General features: G+C 41.0%; 1 protein-coding gene across 1 annotated transcript in view; it reads left to right on the top strand.

Annotated features, from left to right (window-relative positions):
* Positions 1–27,428, top strand: part of SATB2 (SATB homeobox 2) — a 132,720-nt gene that overhangs the window by 41,870 nt on the left and 63,422 nt on the right. Inside the window, exons 4-6 of the mRNA XM_068407894.1 lie at positions 18,662–18,788; positions 20,516–20,639; positions 25,371–25,473. Coding sequence (XP_068263995.1) covers positions 18,662–18,788; positions 20,516–20,639; positions 25,371–25,473 — 354 coding nt within the window. The remainder of the gene's footprint in view (positions 1–18,661; positions 18,789–20,515; positions 20,640–25,370; positions 25,474–27,428) is intronic.

The following is a 27,428-nucleotide window of genomic DNA, read 5'->3' as shown; positions in this document are numbered from 1 at the left end:
GAGAGTCTATTACTGTGTTAGGTCTTGGAGCAGAGTGTAATTTTTTGAAAAGTGCTTTACGTTTTCCAAATCTGTGTTTCTGCTTTTGTTTAATTCTAACTAGTGGTAAACGGCAGCTTAGCCCTGCAAAGGTGGTCGTCATCCTGCTTGCTTGAGTTGTTAAAGCTGTAGGAAGACTGAATAAGAATTTGCAGTTTGGGCTCAATTTGTCGGAAGTAAATAACTATAACCTGGAAGTAAATAACTATAACCTCACCAGTCTGGCCCAAGTAGCTGCTTGATAACTTGCCCTGTTGGGATTGGTGTCTTTGGATGGGGACGGGGAACATTAGGCTTCCTCCAGATAGGAGTCCTACAGCTGTCTGATGTGCCTTTTGCTCCTTGACTGCTGGAGGTGCAAAGTGTCAGACAGGTAGGAGATTTTTATGGTACATTTTTTCATTTGCAAGAAAAAGAAAAAACCCAAGGCTGTTTTATGTTGCTTGCCTTATTTTTTTTCCCTATGTCCTGACTCCTTAAAGCCTCTGACCTTACTGTAGTTGTGCCCTTCCTCAAATCTCCAATGAAAGGATGAAGAGAACACTTCAGAAACAGAACTGATAAACTGGATGCTGCCTAGTATATTTTTAGGCCAATTAGAAGAGCTGCTTGGAAATATTTTTTGCTTTTAATGCTGAAAACAGGCAATTCTATATCTTTACATCTATAATAGTTATTCATTAGAGTATTTCCTTACATTTTTAAGTGGGACTATATTATGGCCCTTTGATAATATCTGGGGAGAAATGAAGACTAAAGTGCCCACTTCCCATATCTGTAAGAGAAATTCAGATTTAAAAGGAGAAAGAGATCAAACCCCTACATACGAAGAGAAATGAAAAATGGTTTCTGTAAATACGTTACATTGGTCCGTGAAGAGCCTTACTCAGTTGACCCAGTGAGTGAAGTCCTTTCTTTAGGTGTCCTCCAAGCATCTTTGGTCTTTGCTCAGTTGATTTTAGTTGATCAATCAGCCTCTCGTTGGCTGAACGTGGACACAGGTCAGTGACTCTGCATTGATTATGCCAACATTGCCAGTCTTATGAATTGACCATCTGTTGTTTGCTTTTGTGTGCACATTAAGAATTGGACAGCAAGAACATGGCAGTAGCCTAGGATTAATACCTACATCAAAGTTCAGGAACTCTTGAGTCTTCTCAGTTTTGCCACTGCGTATTTGTCTTCAATAAGTCATCTTTGGGTGTGCTTCTAGTACAGCTTGCTGCAGTTGGTTGTGCTGGAGAATGAAGGTAAATATGTGCTTCTGTGGAACTTCAGAGTTCATTTTAGTGCATTGAGTGTCGTTTTGTATGTTCCCCTTGGGTTCCTAAGTAGGCAGTAGACTGTCCAATGCATCCAAGAAATGGAATGGAATGTAACAAAGCTTCTGCATTGCGGATTGAATTTGATATGTTTGGGAGAGGGACCAGCAGCTTCCCAAATGGGAATTAAAAAAAAAAAAAAAGAGAGAAATGTAAAAATGTTTATAACTAGCTCAAGTCAACATCCTCATCTGGAACTGGCCAAGTCTAATTCAAGATGCTTTTCATGCCATCGTGTTTGCCAGCTACCTCTTAGACTAAGGCATTTGTAGTGATTCAAGAGTTCAACTCTGTGTTAGAAAAAGAAAGGCACTTCTTGTGGAATAGCATTAAAAGCTGAGCCAAGTTTTTTCTCATTTAATATTATTACTCGAATCCACTGTCTTTCCTAGTATTTTGTGCAGCATTATTCTTTCTTGTTACGTTTATCATTATTCAGTTGAGAGGTTTTTCACTGCATTGCCTGAGTTAAAATGATCTCATGTTCAAGGCTAAAATTAAGGAGTTTTGAAAACCTGGGTATTCTGATTGTCACTAGTGCAGAGATTACGTATAGATGACTGAGTGCTTTAAAGGGAGCTTTGTGTCCACTTATCATCTTCTCATCTTCTTGAAAGTGACAGAGAATCAAATAATTTTAAAAATATAAAAAAGGTTAACCGAAAACTTCTTTTCCATACATGTTGCAGTCATTCCTTATGGGTAAACATATGCATAAAACATTGTAACTACACCCACAACATTCATTCTTATTAGATGAATATGCTTTTTTTTATACTAACTCTGCATGGTAAGTGAATAATTTCTATCTTAAATTCTACATTTTTCCTCTGTGGTTACAACCAAAATTATACAGATTCCCTGTGTGGAATTATATCCCGAGCTACTTTCCCCCAAGGTATTTTTAAACTTTTCGCCTAAATGATATGCATTATTTTAATTACAGCACATAACAATTAGCTGGAAGCTATTGGTTATCATGTCAGTCCGAGGTGCCACTTAAGTCCTTTTCTTCTCACAATTAACAAAATAATAATTGTTTCAAAGGCAGGCAGGGATATGAGCCCCAATCAAATCCTAGCAGGCATGTCATTATCGTAGCAGGGGAAAGCAAAGGAGCAGGTCCCTCCCTGGGTGAAGGCATCGGGAAGAAACGAGTGGTTGTATTTGTTTTGGCAGGCTGAAGCTGTCGTGAGCCCGGAGTCCCAGCCAAAACCAAGTAGCTTTGAGTTGACTTGAGCCATTTCTCAAATGTTTTTGTGAACTCTTGCTTTTTTTTTTTTTTAATTCCCCATATTGTTTTAATTATACTTCTCAGTGCTGGGAACATCACACCAGATCTTCCATGTTTTGGGATTATTTGTGAAAGGATTTCTCATCAGCTAATACCCATTATTTCAAAAAAATCTTCATCGGTTGGGTTAAAATCTGAGCTCAGATGTGTGATCACATAAGGGAAAATTCCGTGGAGACTTGGAGTGGAATGAAGCCCCCTCCTTAATACTTTTGTCTAACATATGTCACTGTATTAAAAATAATTACTTTGGTTCCTTAGAGGGGAAGAAGAACTTTTTTTTAAAACTTGGAATCCTATATTGAGTAGGCAAATAAACTCCTGAGACTGCTTTCATTTGAAAAAGATATTTTAAATGGTACCTTTTACTTGAATGTTGGCCAGTTTAATTTAGATTATTGCTTCTGACAATTAACCTCATGTTGGGCTGCACTTGTCTCATTAGCAATGTGGCGAGTGATGAACTTGGATTCATGAGGGCTCAGCTCTCACCTGGGAAACTCACCCGCCCGGGCTGCGCCGCTGCTCTGACAATGAACAAACCCACGTAAAAGCTGTCCGTGGAGGGCTGGGGCTGGGGGATTAAACACATATATTAGTAGCCTTATCATCAAATTCATGGAATAGTTTTGCTGGGAGAGAAAGTAAAAGAGCAGAGGAGGCATGGGCACGGGATTTAAAAACATGTTGTTTTGAGGTGATATGGTTTTGATATTTTCCTGTTTCTACTTTTTCTAGTTTGAGACAGAATTTCTCTTTCAAAATTTATCTGCTTTAAAAGCAAGTTTTTAAATAAAAAGGGAATAGAGTAATAGGGAGTAAGGATAGGGCTAAATAGTTAAAGAATAAAATTCTTAAATTCTGTTTTAATGTAATGCTTCATCTGCCAGGAAATGATCAGGTGATTTGTTTTTCGTTTAAGCAAAACCAGTTATGCAAATTGTGGTTTCATGAACTGATTTCCTCCCCTTTTGCTCCCCTGATTTTTATCCACTGAAGCAAAATATCTGTTAATTCCACAATCTACTGATTACACAGGGAATATTCAGGAAAAAATATTGTCTTTTCATGGTGATTTGATGAACAAAAGGATTGAAGATTATTTTCTGCAATAGAAATAATGGCTTCACCAACTTTGTATAGTTGAAGGATTCTCATCTAAATATCATCAGAGAACAACTACTAATGTTCAAACCCCAAGATGAAATACAAAGAATTTTCTGGCAATACTACGAGAAAGAACTGATTTTTTTTTTCTCAAATTTTTTTTTACGTTTTTAATTTCTTAGTTATACCAACATGCTGCATACCTGTGTCTAAATTTACATACATACATATATATCAACTGTATAGTGTCCAGAATTAATAGATGGATATAGCTTTATATGCAGGAAAGGGGAAAAGTGTTAGTCCCTTAAAGCAGGTGTTGTATTTTTTCCGTTTAATTTAAATTCACTTTGCATTTTATTGTATCAGCTCCCTACAAATCCTTTACTACTTTTGCTGTGAAAATCAGTAAGGGGAGCATGATTTAAACGGACTGCTCTGTTCTCTCCCATTATGTGGCTCTGCATGTAATATCTGCAGCCACTTAAAAGGTATTATACAAGTTATTTAGAAATAGTTATTCCATTGAATATTTAATAATGTATACAGGAAAACTGATACAGAAGAGAGTATATGAAAAAAGATTTGCTCTGGCAGTAAAGTAGGTTATTTTAGTGGAAAAAAAGAAGTCTTTTTTTTTTTCTCCTTGACTGTGGGGAGAGATGGGTCTGTGCAGCTGGCCAGTTAGATGTGTAGCCCACACGCGCACGGTGAAGAAAGCTAACGCTGAGGTGTGAATGTGGCTGGCAGAGATCGCCGTGACTGCCTGCCATGTTCCTTTCTCGTCTACAAGGGTAGCTTCGGCCTGCCCTGGGAGCTTGTGCCTTTGTGTTTTCTGGTCTGCCCTGCGCTGTACAAGCTGAGTGAGCATGCCTCGTGGTGGGTACCCTTGGGCACGGCTCTCGTGGAGCAGGCATCCGTTGCTCATCCCAGTAGAGTGGACCCATGGCAGTCTCTAGTGATCTCCTCTTCCCCTTGTTTATAAATTTTGGTAACATGCATGGTAAGAAGATGGGAAGAAAAGTCATGACTCAAGCTAAATAGAGTGCAAGTCGTTGCCTTGGGGGTAGGAGGAGGGGATATTAGAGGTTTGTGGTGTGGAGATTTATTCCTGTAGAGCTGGGAGGAGGCTGGCTGTCAGCCAGCGTGGTGTGGGCGGGAGGAGGAGGGCGACAGTGATGTGGCCCCGGGTGGGTGGATGAGCAGGCACTGACCAGCAGAGCCGCTTGCTGTGAGGGCTTCTCAGCCAGGACTGAAAGCATCTTATGGACTGTGAGAAGTCTGAGCTCTATTTTAGCAGGAAAGAAAACCTATTCATTTATTGGTAAAAATTAAAACTATTTTCTTTGTACAGAAAGAGACCTAAAGGGCTGGCAACAAGGTTGAGACCATTTTCTGGCTGGGGCAGTTGGTGGAGGGTTCTGCTGTCTCCCTGAGGCTGAGGGAGAGTGTGCATCATTCTTGCCCATCAGCCTGTCAAGTCTACCTGTCTCTCATGAGATACGGCGCTGCAAATTCCTTTTCCCCTACTGGCAGAAAACGCATCAGTGATGATAATAGCATGATTTTGCAGTTATGAGAAGATCACTCTAAACTTTTAGTTGTGACATTTCATTAAATTTGGTAATTTTTTCCTTCAATATAAAAATCACTCAAAAGATGCTTCAGATATGACATTCCTCTTATTTAAACAGGGCACATGCAGGCACATGACACAGCTGATGGAACATGAAGCCTGTCGTACACTACATACCTGGATAAAAGCTGGCTTAAGTCCTTAATGTCTTGAAATTGGTACCTCCATTTCATTGCTCTTTGTAAAGAGCTTATGTTAGCACAGCCTAAAGACAGAGTATTTCCATTACAAACTGTTATCTTAGTTTCTATAAATTAACAGTGTTCTTCAGACATTTCCAGAAGAGGGGCCTCCAGATTTTCAGTTCCCTTCTGTGGGCATGCAATGAAAAGCATTTCACCTCAGAGTAGGTAAAGGGGGTAACAGAGAGGCCACTATTTTGGGCCACCAGCAGTAAAATTACTCCTGGTTGTGAAGATTGGGTAGAACTTCATTTTCAGCATGACTTGATTGAACAACTTCTCAAATTTCATGAGAACAACATGTTTAGTCTAGAACAGTGTATCTAAAGGAAGCAATTTCTCATAAAATCTTATAGATTCTTCCATAATTTATCAATTTTATTTAATGTTTAAGATTTTTTTCCTGGATTACAATTTTGATGGTGTGGCTTTGACCTTTTACATCTGCACCACAGTGGTGCCTGGTCACACTGACTTGGGACCCTTATTGCATGAACTCTTCAAATGAGTTACTCTGTGGTAAACTGTAAACCAGAGCCATCACCTGGGGAACATGAGAGCTGTTTTAATGTTGATAGGCTCCTCTGATTGGATTTTCATCCACCATAAACTCAAATGTGAAATGGAGAAAGAAGGGTATTTCTGAGGCAGTGGATTTTCCGAGGTGGACATGCATTATGATGGGTGTTTGATCCTCACCTAGAGTGCTGCTGATCAAAAGGGCAGGCAGAAAAGCTGAACTGCCTCTACTCAGAGCTGCAGACCTGAAGAAGTGCTGGAGCATCCCATGTGGTGGGTGTGCTGCATCACCTCTTTACTCCATATACTCTATTTTTTTTCCTTCTTTTTTTTTTTTTCTTTTAACTGATTAGGAAAAGAAGAAATTTCAAATGGTTTTGAAGTTTGAATTATTTTAGTATTTTAGGCATCTCAGACTTTTGGGATAATTCTTTAGTGATAAAGTTCCTACTTACTCAGAAATTCTTTATTTCTTTGCAGTTTATACCTGTCTTAAGACCTGCAGTACAAAACAACCAATAATACTCCATGTCTCCAAATGAACAACAGACTTTGGGGGAGTAAAATAGACTTCTGTTAAGATGCAGATACCCACAGTGCAACCCACGTCCCACCACCTGAGTGAGTGCCAAGAGCAGGGAAAAGTTATTGGCTGTGGGAAATGACTGTGTCGGCAGAAGCCAGACTGAGGCTTTTCCTCCAGGGTGACCTTTGAAATCAATCAGATTGTGAGAATGATAAACCTCCCAAAGCCGCCTCTTTGTGTTGTGCTTGCTGTGCTGGTAGCGCTCCCTCAGTGCTGAGGTTTACTCTGGTTCCATGTGCGAGTAAGGAGAGGAGGATACATCTGGGTTATCGGAGGGTCGTTCTGCTTGTTCTTTCGGGAATGCGTGTGCATGCAGTGTCTTCGTCTTCCTACATAAGACTTTGGGAAGTACTGCTATTTATATCTTATTATCTCCTTTACTATGATGTTATTAGTTGAAATCCCCAGTCAATTACTGTGTATTTGTGGTACAGAGGAGAACGCTGGAAGTAGTATAGGTTGTACCTTATGGTGAAATTCATCTTTGGTAGCTTCCAGAGATTTTCCAGTTTTGGTACCATGTTCTGAGTAAGGCATCATCACAGTGTCTCTTTATTTAACGATATTCCCCAGAACTATGATTGGGCCTCTGGATTCCCTTTCTGCTTACATTCATGTAGGAGCCGTGCATATGTGGGCCCAAGACACCTGGGGCTTTGGGAGATGACAGTATTTCCTCCCTTTTTTCTTGAAATATCAACGTGGGGGATTTTTTAGCTCTTTGCATTTGAACATGAGACAAAGTTTATGAAGGAGAAAGAAGTGGTGAGACCATTGAGCTCTGGAGGAATGGAGTCTGGTACAGAAATTGGTTTAGTACAGGAGTGTTGGTATTAAACAACAGTTTCTTTCACCAGAAGAGCCATCATTGGGGCTGTTGTGATAACCTGTCTCTTAAGGTGTCTGCAGTGCCACAAAGAAAAAGAGGCCTGAGAGCGCTGGTGTGTTGCCTTCCAGCGTGGTGGGTTGTGAAGCACTGTGAGCTACTTACTGAAGGATGGACCTCAGGAGCTACTAGAGCGCCGTACCATCTTACGAGGGTGTTTGCAGTGCTACCAGTGCTTGAGACTTTATTGAGTCTTGCAGTGCCTGATGGTGTCCGTTAAACTCCTGTACTGGCTTTGGCTGGGATAGAATCAATTTTCTTCATAGCAGCTCCACAGCTTCTCTATCCTGTGATTACACGAGAACCTTAGCTGCTACATAAAGAAGGACTAAACTTCTGGAAATGCTTCAAAGCACGATGTGTGTTTGCTGCAAATCTCCAGATCCAAAAGGTGAATAACTTTCCAGTCTTTGCGATGTGCACAGAAAATTATCATTCAAAGTAAGAAAAATAGTTTTTTCTGTCTTTCTACCTTTCAGTCTTTCGTTTGCAAACTGACTAATGTGAAGATGAAAATGCTAACAGGATCCAAAAAGGATCTGGTGGCTTTGTAAGGAAATAGGTTCAGTTCTAGGAAGATGTGGGCTAAGAAAACAAATCTGGGTTCATCTCAGCATAATGTGGGCTCATCAACGGTACAAGGAAAAACTGTTTTTTCTGAGTCTGGTAACAGTTCCTGCTTGCTCTGAGTCATCTCCTCTAGTGGTGAACTACAATCTTTTTTTTTTCTGCTTTGTTTTCTGTTGATAGGAAATGTAGCACAGTTCAGTAACCAGCAAAGCTTTATTTAGACTTGTCAGAAATGCAGAATTGTTTTGCTCTTCCTTGGAAGAAAAGAGGGAGATGAGGAACCTGAGAATCAGGTTATTGACTGAAATGAGTGTCAGTGAAGGAAAAATTTGTATTGGATTTAATTGAATGTATCTGAATTTACAGTGCTGCCCAAATTAGGGACTAGGATTATTAAAATGTATTTTGAAAAGAAATACTGAAAAGATACTATTCTCTCTCTGTAGTAGATCAATTTGTAAGGGAAGGGTAAGGTTTGATTCTTTGCCTATTACCCATTTGTGAGCTGTGAGGGAGACCTGAGCCTGAAGATCAACAAACCCTCAGTCTTTGGTCTGTTGCATGTTCTTAAATATATGTGTGCATGCACATTTACATATGGATAATTTTCCTTCCTTATAATTGTTAATATAAAAATGCTAAAACACAAGTCTTACCTCCTTTGTTAACTACTTCATGGTGGATCTAGTTCTTAACGGAATGTCGTTAAAGATCATAGATCATAGAATGTTAGGGGTTGGAAGGGACCTCTGGAGATCATCGAGTCCAACCCCTCTGCCAGAGCAGGACCAATCTAGGGCAGGTTACACAGGAACACATCCAGATGGGTCTTGAAAGTCTCCAGAGAAGGAGACTCCACAACCTCTCTGGGGAGCTTGTTCCAGTGCTCTGTAACCCTTACAGTAAAGAAGTTCTTCCTCATGTTGAGGTTGAACTTCGTGTGCTCTAGCTTGCATCCATTGCCCCTTGTCCTGTCACAGGGCACAAGTGAAAAGAGGTTGCATGTTTTCTCTTGACACCCAGCCCTCATATATTAGATACTAGGATCAAGCCTATGGACATTGTTTGGTCTGGATATGCTCTTACAATAATGCAGCTACAGAGAGCAAAGGACTCCTGAGTCAAATTGCAGAGGTAACAGCAACTGTATCTTCACATATTGCATTCATGTTGAATTAGTGGAAGCAGTTGTTGTTTGGGGTTTTCAACAAAGTCCTCAGTCCCTCCCTTGCCTCAGCAATACATGCTTTTCTGTCCTGCTAGTTAGATGCTGTTCTACTAGTTCTTCAGTTGCTCATGTTTTTTTTCCATGGAAGTCAAGAACTGAATGTCTGGTGGGAGGAAAGAAAAGACAGAAGGAAAGCCAAAAGTAGTAATTTAGTGAAAAAACGTTCTGCGAGTCTTTATACAGCGTAAGGCAAACCCCAGAAGACACAAATCTTACACTAAAGAGATTAAGCTGTTACACTACATAGGCCAAAACATGAATCTGCATTCAGTTTAGGGGTTTGTTTGTGCAGCACAGCATGCTGTGTGTCCTTATTTTTCTTTGGACTTGAGACCCATGAATTTTCAAATCTACTTGTAGTTGACTCAACACAAAGATAGTTGGCTACTGTATGTCTGCAGTCTGAGCCAGACTTTCTGTGCTCTCTGTAGCTGTATTACTGTGAGTAGGCAGGATATTCAGATTCATACAAGGGCAAACAATGTCCGTAGGCTTAATTCTAAGCCTATTAGCCTCTACAATGTCCTATTAGCAATGCTCTTTTATAACCTTTAAAATGCGTTTTATGTATTCAGTTGCAATGCCATGTTATTGTGCTTTTTTCCTGCTCAGTGGGCTGTCTTTCCGTGTGAAGCTTATAGGCAAGCGTTGAAGCTGGGTGAATTGAAGGAATTTGGGGTGCTGGTATCTTTTTTTAAAGCAGATACCAGTTTTTCCCCAAAGAAGGAAAACATCTTCTGCCTCTCCCTCTCTTCTCCATTCGAAAGCATCACAATATAAAATTCAGGAAAGGCTTCTGTAGGGCGAGGACCAAAGGCTGCCCGCTCAGCTTCCTTGTTCTCCTTGCTGGAGGCATCGCGAGGCAGGTTGTGTTGGTGGTGTTGGGCTGGCAGGAAGCTGACAAAGGAGGTTGGAAAGCAAATATTTCTGTAAAGTTTTGGTCGTTTTACTCATACGCAGCCACTTGTAGGTCATGAGGTGGCAATGTTCTGCTAGTCACTGAGTCCAGAATTTGGGGCGAGATGATCCAGGCATCGTTTGTGGCTGTTAAAGAAACCAGTGCAGTGGAGAAAGGCACGACCTGTTGAGTACACTTGCATTTATGTTTCTTAGCAACTGAGGCAAATACACTGGACCCCCAGTTTTCACCCTGTAAGGCTGAGGTGGAAGCATGTTACAGGTCCCCATGGGCAGTATCTGCCTATGTGGGCTCTCTGGGGGGCACTAAATTGTAGACAGGAGCTGTGGTCCTGGTGACAGGTTGGGGGATGGCAGAGAAGCAGCCAGTATTTTGCCAGGGAGCCTGAGACTCGAAGAGAGACAGCTGCTGTCCAAAGCAAAAGGAACAGCGGTGGTTTTAAGCTGGCAAAGCAAACCTCCAGGCATGGGAGCAGCTAAGGAAGCTCTTTGATGAGGGAATAGGCTGAGTTGTGGCACTCCTGGTCTGGATTTCAAAGGTCTTCAGCAGCCACTGCTCTCTGGGAGGAGGCACGGCCTTTGCTCCTGTGCAGCTGAGCAAGCTCAAGCGTTCCCAGGATTGATCTGAGAAGGATCTTACCATAAGAGTAGAGGTTGCCAAAAAGACAGTAATTTCATGCAAAAATGGGGAGAGTGCCATGCTCCAGGCTTTACGTGGGGATGGTGTTAATGAAGGAGCAGGTGCTGCAACCCTGTGGGCATTGGGGCTACCGAACAATACTGCTGAGAAAAGTAGCCCCGGTGTGATGGTTCTGCTCAGGAGAGGACACCCTGGTGGAGGGTGAAGCTGGGCTCCAGGCTGACAGGATTAGGAAGGGCAACTGCTAAGAGCTGCTCAGTATTCTGGATGACCTTTCTGTCATGAGTTTTCATGACTGAAAAGACTTCGTTTTCATGCCATGGAAGCGATGCTTAGAGAAGTGGTTCTCTCTCTCAGGCAAAAGAGAGAAGAGGAGGACTTCTCTCTCTTTATTCATGTATTACTTCTTGCTGTCCAAGGTAAGGGCAGACTTATGCCAGAAATGCCAAGAGCGAGATGTTATGCAGGTTAAATGTGGTTTTCCTCAGTGGAGGTAATAGTTTTAAAAGTAATACAGAAAAATGTAAAAACCACTTTTTTTTGTAATATTTTGTACCTCCTGTGCTTCCTCACCCTTCTATTTATTTGTGGTATTCATGTTCTATCATATAACAGTTTTAAAAATAATCCCCCGAAGTAAATAACATCAACCTTTTTTTTTCTTCTGTTTCCTTACCAATTATTGGCTATTTTTTCAAACAGAATAGGAGGTTGGAAAATGAAATAAAGACTTCCAAAATAACAAGCTTCAGAAAATTTTATTTAATTTGTGGGTTCATTCTGCTCTCTCTCTCTTCCCCCCCCTTTTTAAGAAGATCTTTATTAATTTAGTCTAGTAACTTAGTGCCTATATTAAATTAATCTAATAAAAGTCAGGGTCCTCACATAACGTTTCCCAAATGTGGAGCAGCATCTATTACATGAGGCACAATCTTTTTACAGTAAAATGTAAACCCGATACATAGAATTACAAGGCATTAGACTGTTTGGTGTATGTTATTTAAGTCAAATACTTGAGTGCAGTCATGCTGGGGGAGAGGAACGGGCAACACTAGCATTCAAAAAATTAAAAACTCAAACCAAGCTTCATATATCAAAGCAATTTTCATTTGTGAAAGGACTCTGAAGCTCAGCAATTAAGCCTTGTAACACTAACAATCTTTCTATTGACGGTTGCTCACGTCCATGTTTCTATAAACATTTTAATGTATAATCATATAAATCTAATATATAATCGTGTAAATACATAGTCTGTATAAAAGTCTGTGCATTGATACAGATCCAAAGGGCTAGATACGAGTGTTTAAATTGACCAGCTCATAGGTGCGTTGTTGCACCACAGAGTTCCGTTCTGTAACCCACCGGTGGTACACATAGGTTACGACAGCATTTTAAAACCAGCAATAGCAAAGACCTCCAGCGACAGCAGCACGAGGGGCCCTGTGCTGCCGGAGCCGTGCCTTCCCCCGGGGTGAAGGTCGCCCTTCGGTGCAGGGCGCTGAAGTTGCGCAAGTCTTAGGAGCTGGGGTGGGGCGTTCCTCATTCGGGGAGCGTGGGTGTTCCTGTTGGTGTGTGGATGTGTACATCACAGTGTAATCGCATAGTTTATTCCTGTTCTCTCACTGAATTATTTATTATGGACTGAAATGAGGAAGGAGGGGGATTCTTTTGTATTGGCATAAACATAGGATTATGTTCATTGTGTGCTTTCAATCGCTAAATCACCGATATGTCAATTGGCATAATACAGTCTACCTCACAGGGATGTTACGAGGCTTAATTAATTAATGTTTTTAAAGTGCTTTGGGATCCTCTGATGAAAGGCGCTTTGGAAGTGCAGGGGAGGATTATGCTGATTATTTTTCCCATCTATTACCCCAATATGTCACTGATTGAAATTCAGTAGAATAACATGGGCACCCTTATAATAATGGGCAAAAGTAGTATAATATTTTTTTAAATTCCCATAAGAGCTAGGAAAGGCAGCTCAATAGTATAATACAAAATTAATATAATCAGGGTTTTTTTTTTAATTGCTCCCATTGCTTTTTTTTCTCCTTTCTGCTTGAAAAGTCATTCCCTTTGCTGGATTAACAATAATAACTACAAATTGTGCCTTTATGTTGTTACAGTTTGATGATATACTACAGCCAGGGTACAGGTTAGAAACACAGGCTGAGTTATTACATACCGCAGGGTGGTGATTTCCTGCAAACTGATTTATGGATAAATAAATCTGTGTATTTATTACATAGGATAGGCAGTTTTTAATTTCTGTAACAAAGCACATCTGAACAAAGGAAAATTACATAGGGACAAGATGCCTCTGGAGAGGATAAACAGATGCAATCAATGTCAGGAGAGGCTACCCATCTTGTAGGGGGGCCCTGACGGTAGTGGCCGATAGATAAATGGCGTGATGGTCCCACAAGTGGGTCTTCTATTGAGTGTTTCATTGAGGTCTTTCATTTGGAGTTGTAAAAGGAATCAAGTGTTTTGGTGCTAATGCTGATCTGCAGTTTTTCCTGAGTTTCTGTTGTGTTGATAAGAGCTGCTGTTAAAAAGTAAGATGTTTAAACAAAACTGTTTGAACTCGCAGCACGGCAGCAAACAGTTGCGTTCTTCACCCAGCCTTGTGTTTGCAGTGGGACACCCTCGGCCTGTGATCCTGTGACGCAGGGAAGCGCACGCTCTGGGACGGCCGCAGCCACGTGAGGCACGGCTCTGGTCCGCTATAACTCTGCAGAAGCAAATCTGCTCAAAACATTTTGAAGGGGTAAATAAAGCCCAGGAGATCTTATGCTGGGTTGGGCACTGCCTATTCCCTCAGCCTGTCTGAAGCTCACTTGAACACCGTGGTGTTTGCGGTGTAGAGGCACACGTTCTTGCCTGAGCTGTGTGTAACGTGTACTGCCACAGCCTGCAACAGTGCTGACCCGGTGTTACTGAACATGGAGCTGTGGTGGAAGAAACAAGCCTTGCACTTCTCCTGTTTCCAGCCTGACTGTGTCCGTCGGTCCACAAGAAGAGCAACTGTCTGCTTTAATACCTCACCCTGTATGAGTCTCAGCAGGTTACATTTGCTTATGCTCTATAAAATGAGTGTTTTTGATGGTGTGCATCAGGGATTCAAATGGTTTGTCTGCTTAGTGTTGACAAGTGCTTTTCTTGACAATGTTTGATGAGGACTCAGTATTCTCTGCTGTCCTTCTTTTCCTCTTTAGCCAAAGAACACAAAATTCCTTCTTTTTCCCTCTCTGTACATATTTGGGCAATTATTACTCATGATTCATTTTGTAGCTGTCTCCAGAAAATTGTTGAGATGGGAGTGGTAGTGCTAATAGGAACTTCCAGAATGTCCTTCATTTGATCCCGTGACTTAATTTTAACCCTTGCAGATTAGCATTTTAAAGAAAATGTATTAATCCTGTGTGACCTACCTACAGGTATCCATTTAAGATGTCACTCAGGTATGCTCGTAATTTGTGAAAGGTGAAATCAGGAGTCTAACCGTGGTGGGAGCAGGGGATAGTTTGTGAAGGGAGCTGGTGACAGCGTGAGGCGTGTTCTGGTCTGTTTGTTCTGTTTAGCTGCAAAAAGGAATTTGGAAAATGCTCCATTTTAAGAGTTTGATTTTACTGTAGTATACTGATGTATTGAAGTGTCTGTGAGATGCCCCAGGAATTCCTGTGGGACTGCCCAGATAAAAAGTTAACTGTGCAGGTGACTGGGAGATGCAGGACCCGGACCTCATTCTGTTTATGACCAAGAAGTGTCACAGCTAGACTGTGATATGTATGTATTCTAAACCCCAGATGTGGCATGCTTAGAAGGAGCGTACTGTATGGCTGTCTTTCTGTTTGCAAAGACAAATGAGGCTTCTAGCCGGTGTAGGTAAATAATTTTCTGGGACAGCATAAGCTGCATAATAATAAAAGGGTTTGCCAGCTTAGCTGTATTTTTCTAGGAAAGCAGATTTTTGCCTTTTACTGTTGTTATGCTCCTGATTAACACAGTTATTTTAGAAGTCTGTTTTAGCCCCAACCTTGCATCCATTCGGTTCACATCTCACTAGGGTGAAGTCCCAGGAATAATCCCACTGCTTTGGATGCATCACTCTTTCAGGTGATACTGTACAATAAAGGTAATGAAGATCCTGTGACAGGTTCTGCTAGATATAGAGGTCAGCCATGATGTAGGTAGTCAAGCCTTCTGTTCAGTGTATTGTTCTGCTCATACTTGCGTAGTTATCACTTTCTTCTCCAAAGGAGCTGCATTTTAAATGAAACTAAATTGGAAGCACTCTGGCAGGGTGGCACATCATTGGCCTAAGTGAAACAACAGCAGTGAATCGCAGTGGTTATTATGTATGAACCTGACGCTCGAGCTCACAGAAGTTTGCCGCTAGTGTCTTCTGGCATTCTTGTGGGTAAAGGGAGCTACGCAAATTTAAAACTAGGTTACTCTTTTTTCCCTATCTGCATTTTGATGAAGCTGAAGCTTAAACTTAGTGAAAGACCTGTCTGTAGAAGGACAAGCATTCAAGAACCAACAGCCAGCATGGACAAAAAAAATCTCTTCTAAAATATGTTTTGAAAAAGAAATCTTCTGAGAAAACTGTTTGGTCTCTTTATTGTCTTTAATTGACTGACTGGCCTGGGCCACGTTCAACGCTTTCTAGATGAATTCTCAAGAGCTGTTCTAGTGTATGGCCATTTCTTGAGTGTGTGCAAGCTTTGAAATCAGTTGAACTTTCCGTTCAAAAAACTCTTACAGGAAAAGAGTCCCAAAGGATCATTGATACAGGAAAGAGAACCAGACTCACTAACAGAAGAGTTTTGTGAACTCATGAAAGATGTGCTTTTGGATTTCCTGAGCAGTCTGATCTGCTGTGCGTTATCCACACATAGTTTTGAGAAGGTCTGGAGCTGACAGAGGAGTGATATTCCTGGAGCAGTAGGATATTCGTTAATAACACAGTGACCTTTGCTCATTCCTGTCCCCACTCCCAAGTCTTAGTTGTGGTAGGATAAAAGCTCAGTCAGGCCAGTTAAAGCGATTTCTTTAAAGGCCCGAGCTGTACCATTTGGAGTCAATGAGAGGAACAATAAAAAATGTGTATGTGGAAGTGACTCCTTGTTACCAGGCTATTCTCATCTTGGCATTGCTGTTACACTAGAAACACCCAGTCCTGCATGGGAAGGGACCTTTTTAGGGGGAAAATTTTGATGCACTCAGATTTTACTGAGGAGTCATTCAGAGATGTCTTCTAACATGCAGAGAATACGTTTGCTTAACAAGCTGGCATCATCTTCCCAAATGCAGCCCAAGAGTTGTCTTAAGTATGGTGTTGGTGCCATGAAATAAACCACCTGTGAAGTCTGCTGAGGAGCTGGATGGAAACCATGGCTTCTGGCTATCGTTTGGACCAGCTTAATGTGCTCTGGAAAAAAAATTTCACACGTCATATCACACCAGCTGAAAAAATAGTGCACATCAGCAGTGCTGTAACACAGAGTAAAGGACTCACAGCAGGTGTTAACGTGCAGAGGCACCGAGCATTATGGTAACACCTGTGTTTGTCTAAATCCAGCCAAAACAATTTCCTCTCCAGTTGTAGAGAAGGATTTAAAAAAAAATCTACCTAACTTCCAGTAGTAGCAGACGTTGCCTGTAAAGCAATTTGCATAGTATTTCTCATGGTGCACTGTGGCTGCACTGTGGTTTTTCTCTTTTAAACTTTTTTAGTTTGGGGGCACCTTTGGTAACTTCAGTGACCCCCAACTGTCTCTTTGTCTCTCGCCGGCATTGCCAGGCCCAAGCAGTTGCAGATGGTGTGCTCTCTGAGTGCTTTCCTTAATTGAATGAAAAATAAAGCCTCTTGTAAAATATTACCAATTTAGATGTGACTTATGGGGCACATGTGATGCTTATTTTTTCAATTACATGAAAACTTGGCGTGGTTAAACATAGGAAGCCAAGTGTTCTGTGAAGCTGCTATAGATTTCTGGATTTTTAGGTGATTTTGCTTTAAGTTATTATATAGCAGAAGGGGGTGAAGGAAGTCAGCAGCTAAACTGTGTTTTCCCAGCATGTATTTCACTCAGTGGACCCTTGATGCTCATTTCGTGACTAATATATGCTGTACTATATGCATTTCTTGTTGTCACCAGAGATAACATTAAGTAAACTATCCCCTTAAGAAAAACAGCTTTTCTTGGCAAGTGGAATATGACTCAAGGAGCCAGCACTGGAGACATACGGTGCTGTGAATGAGTGCTGTGTGTTACTCTACTGGATCTGAGTCCAGGCACTATTTATACTGCAGCATATTCAGCACCAGATTGTTAAATCTTAATACTGAAACAGTGCATCATTTAAATGTTTTTGTTCTGTTTATGTCCCATTTTCAAGCATTGGATATCAAGCAACACTTACTAACTTTTTGTTTCGTTTGGACAAGATCTCCCCTTGCCAAAAGCTTTCTAATCTGCCCTTGAAATATTAGCCTGTCTGTACCAGCGTGTTACAGTGAAATTTTGTGCCACTGAGGATGAAATAGGTCGCTTCGAGCTTTTTTCAGTATGTGATGATAGAATACCTTGCAAAGCAATACGTCAATGGTAGATGCAAACATTTAAGTGCTACAGAAACGGAGTTGTACTAAAATTATTTTCTCTTCAACCTGTGTAGGAATGGGGAAGAAAATATTCCATAGCAGTTATTTTGTGGACTTATAAGCATCATGTTCTGTCATTGTCTCTTAAATGGGAGAAAAGGCGATCGGTGTCTTGTAGGGCTGCGCTGAGAAAAGTTACGTGAGCAGAACGGTGGGGCAATGGGAACACGGTGGAGGAGGGAATAAATGCAGTCGTTGCAGTAGTGGCTAACGAGGCTGAACTGCCTTGCTCTCGTGTAAAATGGCATTGTGGCTTTCTTTGGCGTCTTCCTGGAAGTCATTCCTGGGTATTAGTCATTGTTTTTGGTGTGGGTGGGCCCTCTGCAATTGTCTAAACAGAAATAATACCTCTGCACCAAATGGTTTGCCATCCAAGTTTACAGTCTTTGTGACAAGCTCATCCAGAAGAGGTGATGATCCCTATTAAAGAATGAACAGAAGTAGAAATAGGGCTTACAGCATTCTCCCCGCCCCAAAAATGCTATTTTGGATCTGCGGTCGGCAGCTTGCAGTTGTTTTTTTTGCAAAGAAAAGCAACTGTCTGCATAGTGCAACTTGTAGCTGGGAGTGAACTCTTCCTACTTTGTGGATTTCCAGTGCCATGCATCCATACTGGGAATCGTACCATGCTTAGATTGTAACTGTGTGCTGAAAGCCCACACACAGGAATTTTCCTGTTTGAGCCAAAACCAATGCATTTATTTACTGAAGGGTTTTGTAGACTGCAAAATCAGGACTATAGAGTATTTAAAGCTTGTTCTAACTCAGAGAACTAGGCTTAAGTGGGATGATGAAAGATGTGAAGGGAGGAAGCCTCCTGTGCTTCCTTGAAGTAATTTAAGAGCCAGGAACATGTCAGCAACTGTCTGCTAAGAATTTAAAATCTATTCCTACTCTTCCCCATTGTTTGCTTCAGGAGTCAGTACACATCTTTTGGAGCAAGACTGCAATAAACTTCAAGGCAGATCTTGAATCTTGAGAACAAACAAGCCTACCAAAGGTTTTAGCAAGTGGCCGATGAAATATAAAGTATGGATTTTTTGTTTTCTTTTCAGGAATAATCAAGCTTGGGAGGTGGAATCCCCTCCCTCTCAGTTATGTGACTGATGCACCAGATGCGACAGTAGCCGACATGCTACAAGATGTCTATCATGTTGTGACATTGAAAATCCAATTACAAAGGTGGGTGTTTCTGAACATCTGTCCTTCTCTATTCTCTGAGCCGCTCTGTCGATTACAGCATTACTACAGAGATTAGCACATCCTGTTTTCATTAATTTCTGGTCTTTTGATGAAATGAAAAGAGAAGGGTGGGTCACCTGGCAGCTTTTTGGTGCATGTTCCAACTGATTTTGTGTGCTTTCTGAAGTAGCAATATGGTAGCAGAGAGTCCTCAAATAGCTACTGATATCTGCGTAAGGCGTTGTGGCAGGTCCCTGGCAGCACATGGCATACTCTAGACCTGCTGGTGAGCCTACATTGCGCAGTCTGCTGTAGCTCTACGGCCAGGACATGCCAGAGAAAGGAGGCAAAAATAACAGACAACCTGGAATAGTTTGCCCACGGTTCTTTGAAGCTTGACTTGAACAGAAGAGGGGTCCACTGGGACGTGTGTGTGTGCCCTTTGGTGGCAGGTACATACCCTCTAGCTGTTCAGTTCAGTTTGGAATAGTTGGTGCCTCACTGACGTTAACCTCCCAAACAGCAACATTTCTTTCCTGTTATGTCTCTGATGGGGCTTGGGGTTTCCAGTTCCCACTAACAGGCATGTCCTTGGTTTTATATACTGTTATCATTTCTCAGCTAGACTGCATCTCTGCAGCATGGTTGTAAAAGAGCATCTAAAGCCTGTAGCGACTATAAAACTGGAGTGCAGTAACTCATCTCCTCAGACGTATGAGCTACCAGGAGTCCATCTAGAGTCTATCACGTCTGTATTACTGGAGGGTATCACCCAAGATCAAGGTCTCGTTCTTTATCTTCAAAGTGCTTGAGTGCCTGGATGCCCTGTAAATAAAAGTTAGCCCATGACTTTGAGATAAAGATGGTCATTGACTGCTTGAACTTCTTGAGCACAACTGAACTTTCAAATCTGAGGGTAAAGCCAGGCCGTATAGGCAGAAGGCAGAACCACCTCAGAGGCTGATTGGAGAGCGTGCATTACATTTCGCAGGCATGAATGGCAACGTCAGGCTTCTCCCAGCTTTCGGATGTGCTTCTCGGGTCTGTCTCCATGTATGTAGACACAGACCATAAGCTTGTTAAATTAAAGGAGGCACAAGTCACATGAAGACAAAAGCTTCACTACATATGCAGTTCTTGTAGAATGAAAGTGAGAATGAACTACATGTGACAGATGTTGGGCATATGGCTTAATGTGTTTCTGAAAGGCTCTTGGATACTTCAGCAATAAGGGCAGTGTAAGAACCGGTATAAAATAAATTTTTCAGACTCACTGCTCAAAGCCTTGCCTCCACACAATGCAGGCCCTTACTGTTTAGTGATTTTGTTAGTGGCAGTGTGGCATATATGTTTATTTTTCTATCTCAGCAGGGGTATCTTTCTTTGTCTGGAGAGGATGGTTTTATCCAGCCATTTCTGGGGCTTTCTTTATGCAGTTTCTTTGCTCTCCACCAGGCCTCAGAGGGAATGGTTATGAACATATGTAATATCATGGCAGGATTAGCTGCTATTCCTGCCATGTACTGTCATTTGTTTAGTTAAACTACATATCTTCTGGAAGTTGGGCTTGGTGCGGAGGGGAAAGTGGGGAGAAACGCCTTGATGGGCTGGCTAAGCAGGAAACTCCAAGGTTGTGCTCGCTGCTTAAAGGTCTGTAGCACTTGTACGCAAAGAGTAAGCGTCTGTGAAGGTGATAATTCTGCCTACTTTTGCTTTCTGTTTAACAGTTGTTCAAAGTTGGAAGACTTGCCAGCAGAGCAGTGGAACCACGCCACAGTTCGCAATGCCTTAAAGGAACTGCTCAAAGAGATGAATCAGAGCACATTAGCCAAAGAATGCCCTCTCTCACAGGTCAGTGTTTTTAATAGGCATAGGGAAAGACAGATTTACAAGATCTAAAGGTCTTAGACTAAACAATTCCATAAATATCAAATCAACTTCTTGTTTTCTTTAGAAAGGAGAAATTCTAATTAATATGAAAAAGAGTATCTTTATACTGTGTTTTCTTAGTGAGTTGCCAGGTGGAAATTATGAATGAATTAGTTGATTCTTATCCTGCTGTTCAGAGATGGAAATTCTTCATTCTGAACCTTTTGCAATAGGACTTATGATCCTCAAATGCAAGATTTCAGTTGCTTCTTCCCATTAGCAGAGACCTGCTTCCCCCACTAACCCATAGGTAGCTCTCATCAGCCTCCAAACTATGATAAAAAGCATGCTGTTTTAACAGTTGTGCCCCAATTTGTAGGAAACAACAACAAAAAATGTTTATGTAATTAAGTTAAAGAACAAAAACTCATTCTCCATGACTGCTTTATAAAATGCAGTGATGTCATGTCTAAGACACAGGTTCCTACAGATATCTATGAGTTCTGTTTGTATTTCAGGTTGTCATAACAAGAGATTCATAAAATTTTCATGACTGAGTCCTCCTTGCCTCTCAGAAAAAACGGAAAAATGCTTCAGCACTCAGACCAAGTAACTTTGCTAGGGGTGAAAAATACATTGCCTTCTAAAAACTTCATTAGAATCAGAGGTTAATCTGCCTATTGTATCTTAAAAAAGTCAAAACATCAGTAATCCCTGCTTGCTAAAAATTCGTGGCTTTGCTAGCCTGTATCCAACATTATTTCTCCTGTGGTTGCCTGTCTTGCATTGCACCGTGTGCTCACCCTGCAACTCATGATCCAAAGCCTCCGTGAACCAAGAGAATTCTTTCTATGTATAACCAGCACAAATTTGCCTCACTGTGTTATTACGACTCCAGGGAAAGCACAGAGGTGAGATACAGAGTAGCATTTAGGTCTCTGCAATTGGTAGGAATCACATTCCTCATCTTCCTCAACCGTGTTGGATCTGCAGAACTAATAGGAATGGAAAGGCTGTGTAAGGAAAAGCCATGTAACTTGCCTTATTTACTAAAGGAGCAGCAGTGACTCTAGATATGCACAGAGCGTAAGTGTGTTGAATACGAAAGTATTTTTGTTTTCACACAGTTTAAGTGTAATTTCTTTAAATAGAATTATCTGTGGAATCTGGTCAGCTAATGATGATTGCAGCATATGGTTCTCTCTGCCCAGTCTTCTTCAATATCCAGTGTAACTAAACTATGCATCATTTCATATGCAGAATTCATTTGTTGTCTGGGTCTTTTTCCTCCCACTTCAGTTTCAAAGCTTACCAGGTGGAAATGCTGCAGTTGGTTTACTCCTTCTATAGCCTCAGTCTGAAATACATTTACTAAATTACTGATGGCAGGACTGTAACAGCAAAAATCCTTGCCCCAGTATTTATTTAATGGACAAAGCTAAAAGGAGATCCTTCTGTAGAAAACTGAGCTTGCTTACTTTTCAGCACACATGTAAATGACCTTGAGTAGTGACCAACCCTTGAACCGGGACTGCAAGAATGCAACTTGTATTATTATTGTTATTATTGCCATAAAAAGTTTCAATCTCTTTTGTTTTAGCTCACAAAATGCAAAAGATACAACGGAAGGTTGTATAGAAGCTGTCTATTACCATCATCTGAATATGCCTCTAATACAATTCCTTCTCCCAAATCAGTTTTAAAAAATATCGTGCCAAATGTGAAATGTCATTACAACCCCTTTGTGGTTAATATATTATTGACAGCAGCAAATTGCAGAGTGGTCTCTTAGGAGTCAAACTGCAGAGTAAATGCTGCTGTTTATTAATGTGTTCACAGTGCCTCAAGTACAGAAGTGGAGAGGGGCAGCACAGGGAGCTCTCGCTCCCACTAGCAACGGTGCTCCATCTCTGGTTCTCAGTGCTGAGCTCTCCATGCAGCCCAGATGGGGATTCTGATTGTCGCTAATGGGAAATGTAATAATTCACTTTGATTTAAAATTGTTCTGTTTTTTTTCTGCTAGGTGTATTATGTGGCTGCAGCTTAGCTACCCTTAGCATACGGCTCCTTTTCAAACAAATAAATCCCAGTTAACCAAGCGGGGGGGGAAGGAGGGTAGGTAGGAAGGGGGTGTGTAGCAGAAAGAAATCCAATTATTTCAGCATTTCCATCTTTGCCCAGAGACCTCTGTCTTTTCTGTATATTGTATAACTCATTTCAGCACTGACTGTGGGTTTTGTCTCTTTGCTGGAGCAGGATTTCTTGGGATGTGAGCACATCCCGTATTTTTCTCCTTGAACTTACTGCACTGGATTTTCTTTGTGTGGATATTTATTAGCTCCTGGTCACACACATACCAGACATATCTGCTGCTTCATATAAACTACTCCTTCTTCAAGGATTTTCCCATGAATAATATGCATTATTTAGAAATTTGCAATTAGTCAGTTTGGTTTTGCCACTCTCTTCTGAATGGATATTTCCTTTTTGCAGACTTACCAAGATTCCTAGCAGAAGTACCCCTAGGATTTCCTTTCCATTTAATAGTGAGGATATGTAGTTTGAAAGTTGTTATGGTTCCTTCCCCTGCTCTACTGTCAAGCAGTTGAAGAGAATCTGTCCTGGGATTTTTCACCAATGGTTGATTTACTATTTGATTTTACTATTTAGATTAAGCTTTGCTTTCTCAAAGGTTAATGGCTTAATATATTTTGTGATATTTAATAGCCCTACAATTTCAGTAATGTCGATTTATTGTAGAACTAGAGGATTTGGGGGGGGGGGGGGGAAAGGGGAAAAACCAAATTGTTATGTAGACAGAGCTAAACAATTTCCCCACCCTTCCTTAGTGACTGAAAATGTAACTAAAGTGACTCTAAAAAAAAGCAAGTTATCTCAGCTCAACTTTGTTCAAAATCCTTCCTTAGCAGAGGCTATCTCCTTGTCAGGCTTTCAGAATGCTATTGCTTGTTAAAATGACTTGGAGCAAGGAAGGATTTATGGGGAGGGAATTGCTGCTGACTGCCACAGTGCTAGGTTTATGTCTCAAAATATTGATTTTAATTAGAAAATTGAATCTCAGTTTTAGAAATTGAAGCTGCCACTTAAGAAGGCTCTTACTTCATAGACTTCAGACTCTACTGCAGTGCACCATAGCAGCCTTCGAGTGGAAAAGTTAAAGTGAAAAGGAAGAAGAGCCTCTTTACTGAAAATGAAATTACCTGTTGAAGACTGAAATGAATCTTCACCACCCAGTTATCTTAAGTCTCTCAGTTTTGCTCACATTTTTTAAGTCCCCAAAACTCAAGAGTTCAGGAACAGCTGGAGTCCTGTGCTACTGCAGTGAATTGGGTAGAAGGCTGGATAAATCTGGAAGAGGGAGGGGATGTTTCTGTTTTTAAAGCATTGTTAAAATTGAGTAAGCTAATGTGTCAGCTCTGTAGCTTTCCAGAGATGGCCAGGATCCCGTTTTGCACAAGCGCCTGCAGGAGCTGGTGGGCCAGGGCTCAGACCTACGGTAAACAGCCTGTTTGAGCTGTGAGGTCAGCCTCGCTCTCTCATCTCTGTGCAGAAGGTCGTACAAAGTGCCAGGGCTTTTTCTGAGCTTTGGTGTAGGTGAGGAAGGAGGGCACAAGGAAAACGTGATTTGTGGAGAAAGTGCATTGGCTCCCATGTGTTAGTGGTGTTAGGTTGCATTTCCTTGCTGGAAATTTACACGTGCTGGGAATGATTTGACCCTGGAAGAGTTCAGGGAGGGGAAAAAGGAAAGCAAAATGTTGTTGTTAAAATGATCCTCTGTAGAATGGATGAAGGGAGAGGAAAAAAAATAGAAAGGAAGAACTGCCAATAACCAGGCTCTTTCCCACCCTATGGGCAGAAGCATCCCAGATATAAACAGCTCCGCTCCTCTCTGCTTCAGTTGGCTTGTGCTAAGAGTCGCTTCGAGTGAATTCGCAAAGAGCGGAGAGGGGTGGTGGTTAAGCGAGTGGTGTTTCAGTTTTGTTGAGCTTTTTTGTAGTTTTTGGCTGTTCTGTATTGTAGCATGCGTAGTTCCCGTTGCTCTGAGTGACGCTGTTAATTTCTCTTTTGGGTGATTTTTCACACAAGGGCTAATCACACGTTTCTGTAAATTACATTAATTTAACTCATTTGCCTAACTGTTGTTCTGCAGCGAGTCGCACGGATGTTCTCCGATTCTTGGCTGTGTGGTCTCGCTGCATTTGGAAGCAGAACAGAGACATCTGAAAAGCGTTATTTGGATTATGCATGCTGGAGCATCTCATCTTACCTTTAGGATCTGTTTCCTAAATCGTGCTTGTTCTCACCCGGGGGCAGTGAGCATGTGTTCCTCAGCATGGCACCGCCTGCTGTTATGCAACTAAAGTTTAGATATTGTAATATCACAAGTACAAAGTAAAGTAGAACTGCCCCCCCCCCCAGCCTAAGCTGCAGGTCTCGGTCTAGGTTTGTACTGTGTCTTTTTTGCATTATTATGCAAACTAATAATTATTATGTTATAATTTTAATTATGTCTGGGAATATAAAATGGAGAATAAAACCAATTTTGTGTACCCATCAGACACTTCTTTTGGTATTCAAGTTGCAAATGGATTATCATTGTGCACTCACATATCATTCACTTTCCCTGGGAAAGATTTCCAATTGTGCAAGATATTTTAAAACACTTTTTTGTCTTTCTTTCTGTACTTCCAGAGTATGATTTCATCCATTGTAAATAGCACATACTATGCCAATGTGTCAGCAACCAAGTGCCAGGAGTTTGGGAGATGGTACAAAAAGTACAAGAAGATTAAAGGTAAATTGATTTTTTGTAACTTTCCAAGTTCTTGAACTTCTGCTGACAGTTTGAGATTATTTGCTTTAAGTAAAAGTGATAATAAGCTATAATAATATTAGTGAATTTGTCTACAAAGAGGGCACAGTCACAGCACATTTGAAATTAAATCTGATACTTTACAAACAAGGCTGACATGAAAACACAGGCCACTTAAAACATGCTTACAATATCCCATTTAGCTGTGCTGAAAGATCAACTGTGTTTTGAATTAAGCTGAAACGTTTTGGAAAAAAGATATTCTAGTAGCTCTGGATTTAAAAGTTAAATTACTATGTAAATTACCTTAGTTGCATTTTATTCATGAAAGCTAAAAAACTTGTCTTTCGAAGTTAAGTGTGCCCTTGCTCTCTGTTTTCAATACTACTAAGTGTACTGGCATTCCTGCCATGTTTTATCATGTGGAATCTGGGTATCAGTGGTGCATTTAATACCTGATTGTTAGGAAACCTTGCTAAACAACAAGGTGCTGCACCCACTGAAGTTAAGATGAAAATAGGCCATTGTTTGTATTTTTTCTATAATGAAATTGTGTTAGTTGGTTAGCAGAGAGTGCCTGAGGCAGTAAAATTGTTCTACGTACGTTCATCCCGCTCTCACCACTGAAATGTCTGATCACCTTCTACTAGTACACAAAGTGGTGTGACAAACATCCGTCATGTGTAGTTTGTTCTTTTATTCATCCTTTCCTTTGGGAAGGGACTGGCGTGCGTACTGGGCCATTTGTTTTAGTAGGTTTTTTGTTTTAAAACACACATGTGCTTTGAGCAGGAGTTTGGGGATAGTCAAAAGCTTTTCCACAATACCAACTGTCTCCTTGCTCCACAAATGTCCATCAGTTTTGGAGATTAACTTTACCCTGTGGTAGATTTTGTCATAGTTTTTCTCTCTGTTACACCACTGAAAGGAAGCTTCGTTGTCTGAAAGAAGACATAGGCTATTTTTGTTGTTTCTGTCTATGTTCCTTTCAGTGGCCAGGAAAATCATAACAGGATTCACAAGCATTATGCAGAAATAGGGTGATGCCCTGTCCTTCAGAAGCTGTTGTATTTGTAGTCACGTGAAGATTAGCATCTTTCGAAAAGAGTCTGCTGTCTTTTTCTCTTGAAAGGCTCACATACATGAGCTATGAAAGGGTGCTTGTTTAGTTTCCATAGGACAGACTAGAAATCTGCATAATAGTAACATAAAGAGCCTGCTGCTTGAGTTAGGAACACATGAAACAACATTGCGTAAAATACCAGAACAAGTTCTGAGGCATCTGGTTTGCCTCTGCACGTCTGGCTTGTGTGGAGCATGCCTGTAAGATGCTCAGGCCTGGGCTGTGCAGTGATTAGATTTTCACTACGGGGAAAAAAAAAAGAAGAATGTTGTATGATAAAATTATTTGTGTCTAGAAGGAAGATTGTTCAGGCAGAAGTGGGGTAACAATGCAGATGAGAAAATGGAGGTGTTGCTTTTCACCTACTAAAATGATTTAGGCTTGAAATAAAAATGTTGGTTGGACATTTTACTACATGGTTACCCTCATGCCAAATAAACTGGATAGTTTCTTCTCTCTTTAAATTGCCTTTGTGTGACTCAGAAGTGTTTCTTTTGTCTAAATGGTGTCTCTTAATAAAAGAATTTTATTCAAAGTGCTCTGACATATCCTCTTAGTTAAAAAGCAATCAAAGGAATCAAACAGCTTCAAGGTCATCACCGTTCGCTTTTACTTGCCGTTCTAGGAGAACAGAGATGGGCTTTTCTTTTTTCGCCCCCCTTCTTTTTTCCAAACTGGGCAAGGGTGCCAGTTGCAGAGGCACTGGAAGCCCTTAACTGTAGTGTTCTTAACTGTAGAGCTGCCACTACAGCTTCTGAGTGTTTGTAGCACACTGCTGTCTTCCACTTTCTTCCATTCCTAGAGCACTGAATTC

This window comes from Nyctibius grandis, chromosome 9, assembly GCF_013368605.1.
Source record: "Nyctibius grandis isolate bNycGra1 chromosome 9, bNycGra1.pri, whole genome shotgun sequence".
Lineage (NCBI taxonomy): Eukaryota > Metazoa > Chordata > Aves > Nyctibiiformes > Nyctibiidae > Nyctibius > Nyctibius grandis.
This window is presented reverse-complemented; position numbering and strand designations above follow the sequence as displayed.